Source organism: Scyliorhinus canicula, chromosome 6 (genome assembly GCF_902713615.1).
Source record: "Scyliorhinus canicula chromosome 6, sScyCan1.1, whole genome shotgun sequence".
Lineage (NCBI taxonomy): Eukaryota > Metazoa > Chordata > Chondrichthyes > Carcharhiniformes > Scyliorhinidae > Scyliorhinus > Scyliorhinus canicula.
Window position 1 is genome coordinate 210,733,516 of NC_052151.1, and position 5,514 is coordinate 210,739,029.

General features: G+C 40.8%; 1 protein-coding gene across 1 annotated transcript; it reads right to left on the minus strand.

Annotated features, from left to right (window-relative positions):
- Window positions 1–2,495: 2,495 nt before the first annotated feature.
- Window positions 2,496–5,044, minus strand: LOC119968009 (probable G-protein coupled receptor 139). The gene is made up of 2 exons (XM_038801111.1): window positions 4,978–5,044; window positions 2,496–3,430 (listed from the first exon to the last, which is right to left on the minus strand). The coding sequence occupies exons 1-2, from the start codon at window positions 5,042–5,044 to the stop codon at window positions 2,496–2,498; spliced, it is 1,002 nt and encodes a 333-aa protein (XP_038657039.1).
- Between the last annotated feature and the right edge of the window lie 470 nt (window positions 5,045–5,514).

The window sequence follows — 5,514 nt, forward strand, 5'->3', positions numbered from 1 at the left end:
GAGAACATTGTTGTGTCTGCGGGCAGACAAATCCTGCGACCCAAATGCACCACATACGAAATGATGGAGAGAAGTGACCAGTGAGATAGTTGGTGCATTGCTGTTAATTTTACAAAATCCCTTAAATTAGGGAAAGTTTCCATGAGATTGGAAGATAACAAATATAACGCCTCTATTCAGAAATGTCGGGAGACAGAAGACAGGAAACTGCAGATCAGGTAACTCAAAAGAAATCAGAGGGAACAGATTATAAACTATTGTTTAATATGTTATCGCATGGCACCTAGAAATAATCGAGACAGTCAGGCACCATCAGTACGGTTTTGTGAAAGAGAAATCGCATTTAAACAGCTTATTGCTTCTTTTATGGAACAAAGTGCTGTGGAAAGAGAGGAACTGTACTGCACTGAGATTCTTGGAATGAATTTGATGTGGTGTTCTTTAAAGGTTATTGTGGAAAATAGAAACTCATGACGAAGTAACCTTTCATCGTGGATAGAAGATTGATTACCCAACAGGAAATAGAGATTTTACATAAATGGATCATTTTCTGGTTGGCAGAATGTGACGGGCAATGTGCACAGGGATCCGTGCTGGTAATTCTTAGAGTTTCTTTTAACGGACTTGGATGAAGGGACTGAAGGTACTTTTGTGAAGTTTGCTAACCACAGAAATGTAGGTAAGGAAGTAATTTCAGAAGAGGACATAAGGAGGCTGCAGACGGTCATGGTTGGGTAAATTGAGTTGGCAAAGATCTGGCAGATGGGTCCAATGTGGAAGAAAAACAGTTTTCCATTTTTGAAGACAAATAAAAATTAAGCTAATCATCTAATTGGTCAGAGATTGCAGAACACTGAGATTCGGAGGGAGCTGGGTGTCCTAGTGCATGAATCACAAAAGATTAATATATGTGTACAGGACGTTATGAGGAATGTAACAGAATGCGATTGCCTGTTGGGAGGCAGTTGTTTCCAAAAGCCAGGATGTAATACTCCACTTGCGGAAGGCATCGGTGAGACTGACTTTGGAGTGCACGGTATATGGCTCCGTATTTCAGGAAAAATGAAAATTCATTAGATGCCGTTCATGGAAGCTTTACTGGACTAATAACAGGAATGAGTGGGTGTCTGATGAGGAAAGCTTTGAGTTGTTAGGTTTCTACCTATTAGAGTTTAGAAGAGTAAGAGCCGCCTTGATCAAATCTTTTTAAGATCCAGAGGGTTGTTGACAGTGTGGATATAGAGAGGATGTTTCCTCTTGTCAGAGAATTTGGATCTCGGGTTACTGTTTAAATCTAAGGTGTAGCTCATTTGGATTTGAGTCTTTCAACTCTCATCCTCTAAAGGCAATAGAGGTGGTCTTTGAGTGTTTTTAAGGCTGAGCTGGATACATCCATGATTTTCAAGGGGAATGGCAAGAATGTAGGGTCAGGTTCAAATCAGTTGATCCATGATTCACTGGAAGGATGGAACAGTCCGACTCACTTATTTTAAACATTGGCCTCTCGTTCCAGATTCTCCCACACGAGGAAACATCCTTTCCAAATCCACCCAGTAAATACCCCTCAGGATCTTAAAATATTCCATCAAGTCGTCCTTCAGTCTTTTAAACTCTACTGGATGCAAACCTAACTTCGCCCAGTTTTCCTCATCAGACAATTCGCCCAGTCCTGTTATTCTGCCAGTGAAATGTCTCCAAACTGTTTCTGATGCATTTGCATCGTTCCTTAGATAATGAGACCAATGCCATCCAGCCCAGAGGTGGTCTCATCGATGTCCTGCATGACTGGGAGGGACAGGCAGAGGGAGGGAGAGAGGGAGGGACGGAGTGTGGAATGGGCAGAAAGAGGGAGGGGCGGAAGGATGAATAGATGGACGGACAGACGGGTGGGCAGAAGGACGGAGACAAAAAATTAAAGTAGTATTTTGCCCAAGCAAGCTTCATTCAGTTTCACACTTTTGTCTTTGTACGAACGATTATTCTTGTATGTTGAGAAGGTATCAGGAGATGGGAATGGAGCCAGAGGAGGAGTTGGGGAGACCGTGTTCACTGTTTTACCTCCTGTCCGTTTGGGGAGTTTTCTGATTATCCTCCTGGCCCCATTATGCACACTATCCCAAAGATCATCTCTCATCCTTTGTTTCTGCTTCCTCACCCGCCAGGATACTCCTGTTAACGTATAACCGGGAATCCACATGTCATCTGTCGCCATCGTCCCTCTGCCCTCTGCTGTCTGTGACTCTGCTGCAGGGTTACCGCAGGTGATCTGAAATCTTCCTTTGTGTTTGGACCACTGCTCAACACTGTGTCAGATCACTTTGGCTCCTTTATTTCAGGTCCCCTGAGTGTCTGACTTCCTCCGGACTCACTGTTGCTCGGTGTTTGACATATCTGCTGCTAATCGTCTACTGATCCTCTGTCACTCTGTTCCTCTTCCCCTGAACACACTTTGATGTTTTTAATCCTACTGACCGTTTCTTTTAGTCCTTCAGCAGTCACCTCTTGTTCCACAACTCTGGATCTTTGAGCTGCTTTCCATTTTTGTCTTTATTAATTAAGTTAATAATTGATGCAAACGGATATTTCACCGCCCTCTTCAAATACTCTCTGAATTTGGACTGAGTTGTCACATAAATAAATGTGTTTGTGCAGCAACTTAAATTCCGCAGCATATAAGCGATGTTCCGAAAGGTATAAAAATCATCGTCATCTAATCCGTTTGCAGCATTAAAAATATATAAAATGTACACCAACCACAGGAGTATGAAGCTGCCGGATATGCTGAAGAGTAAAACAATAGACTTCTTTCTGCTCTCCATCTCTGGGTCATGGTGATTCTCTGTCTTGCTCTGACCCCTCAGTGTTTTACGGACTCGACTGGTCACTAAAATGTGATTGATTGTCAAAGCATTAAGCAACAGAATTAACCCGAATGGTATCAATGGGGTTAGTATCTTCTCAAACTTGCTAAAACCAATCCATCTCGGGTCAGTAAAATAGCTTGGTTTGTTAGAACAGTAGAATGGTACATTGTAGACGATATACTTGGGTTTAAATCTGAAATAGATGGGAATATTTTTTAAACAGAGCAAAATGCCGGTTATTGCCAGTATCACCGCTGCTGTTCTCTTGCTGCAATATTTCGATTTCAGCTTCAGCCAGCAAATGGCGACAAATCGATCAAAAGTGAATGCGACGGTAAACCAAACAGAACAGTCTATGGCCGCACGGTTCAGGACATGGATAACACTGCACACAGGGGTGATTCTGAGGAGACTTATTGGAAAATAATAACTATTGATTCGGTTGAAAATAACCTCAGTGATAATGACCAGTAGATCCGCCATCGCCATTGCCACCAAGTATCGAGTGGTGCAGGTGGAGAGGCCAATATTTCCATGGGACAGGATCACGATTGCGACTCCGTTAACTGTATAGAAAGGCAAGCAAATTTCATGACAAAAAAATCATTTTCTGAGTATACACAGCGTGGAATTTGATATTCAATAATGGTGAGTTATAAATGTCAGAGTTTAACAAATTTCAACCATGATTTCAGCTGGCATTCAAATTCACCTTTAAATCCCTCCCTCGACTCGGACACCAACCCCCAGATCAGTGGCTGTTCATCAGTCAGAGAGATGACATTCATCTCGGATCATTGAGAGTGACAGTGGTACGTGGTAACAGATGCATTAGTTATTACACTTCGAAAGGACTACGCCTGCAAACTTATCGCTGTAAATGTAAATGTTTTCAAAACACTGGAGTTCATTCCTGCTGGTTCACAAGAAGACAGACTGAATTATTTTACGGACCTGCAATTAAAGCCACTCAACGTGCTCCCCATCACAATACAAATTGTTGAGAATGTGACACACGTACACATCGTCTGTATGAACAAAATAACAGAACGATGAGGCGAGAATTAACGGGAAATATGCGCCTTGCATAGAGAAGACTGATGTGAGAGCTAATGGTGGTCTTTACAATTCCAAAGAGGTTTGAGAATGGAAATATGGAGCGGTTACCTGAGACGCTGTGCATGTGTCCAATTCTGAATTACAGAAATATGAGGCTAAAATCCACATAAATCCACAAAATTGATCAAGAGAGAATGTTTTACTCCGAAAGTGGTTAGAATGTGGATGTGCTACTGATTGGGGTTGTTGGGATGAAAAACATTTCAGAAGAAGCAAAGTTTTTACTTGTGTGAGAATGGAATGGAGGTCAGAGGAGCTCGGATCGATCCTGAAGACACATTGAAACCATTTCCGGACGTATTTCCCTGCTGTGAAACCTGTAACTTGAGTTTTAATTAATTATAGTTATCAGTGTATGTTTGTGATATTCTGATTGATTATTTATAAAAAGACTGCACATAACCTAATGCGCTCAACACTACCTTTCGGAACGACATTGATCAGGACCAGAAAGTGCTGTAATTAACTCCACTTGGAGTAAGTGCAAGACGGTGTCAAACACTAAATACAATTGTACAATGTCAGATAGCCAATGAAACGCATGTCATTGTTTTCATGTGCTGAGTCCAAGTTAGTAATCTGGGTGAAATTTTAGATTGACAAACACTGATACAGAATAAGACATAGGCACTGTGGTTAGGTGATCCGCTACATTTAGTCACCTCATTCAGTAGAATTCTACAGTGACAGGGAACCTACTAATGCCTTCTTCTCATAGCTACGATGTTCTTCTCATTGGTTTCCTGCTTCGATATTTGATTCAACGGGACATAACATTACACTGAATGCAACAATTGTAACCTGGAGCAGTAGATGCAGCAGAATATAACCACACGGAGAATTCCCAAAATGTATTGTATTCATATAATTGAAGTGTGAGTGTATAACTGTAATAATTCGACCAAAGTTACCATAAAAAGAATTCATCCACAGAATAATAGCACAAACACCGCATACACGGGCTTAATTAACAAAATTTATCTGTGATACTTACCTGGCACACCAACAATTGCAAGAATCGTATAAAATATTTTTCTGACCAATTGAATTGTTCGATGCATTTTTGCGCCAATTCAATCTGTCCCTTTGAGCAGTCGACTGTGTTTTGTATTAAAGTCTGGATGATATATTCCCTTTGCTCTAACTTTATACACTCCAGGATCTCCATGGAGATACTGACATTGCAAAATTATTCAGATTGTTTTTTTTCTGAAACGTTTAACACACAGATTACGACCTCTGTGACAATTCTCTGTTGAGGTAATGTACGTTGAGGCGTCGAGATTTAATTGAACCACATTATTCCTCATTGACTGGACACATTCTAATAATTGGAAGGTGTGTTAAACAGCGATGGGAATTATCCAGTAAACATCATGACTCCCATCACTTGATCTCATTCTGTCTCAGAGATTTTTCATATACATTTAAAATTCATATAAATATAAAGTTACTGTACCCAAAATGTTTTCAATTAAGGAGAAATGTAGCCTGGCCTATCCCTGCATCTTTGTGTTTTGAGGGTGAGACC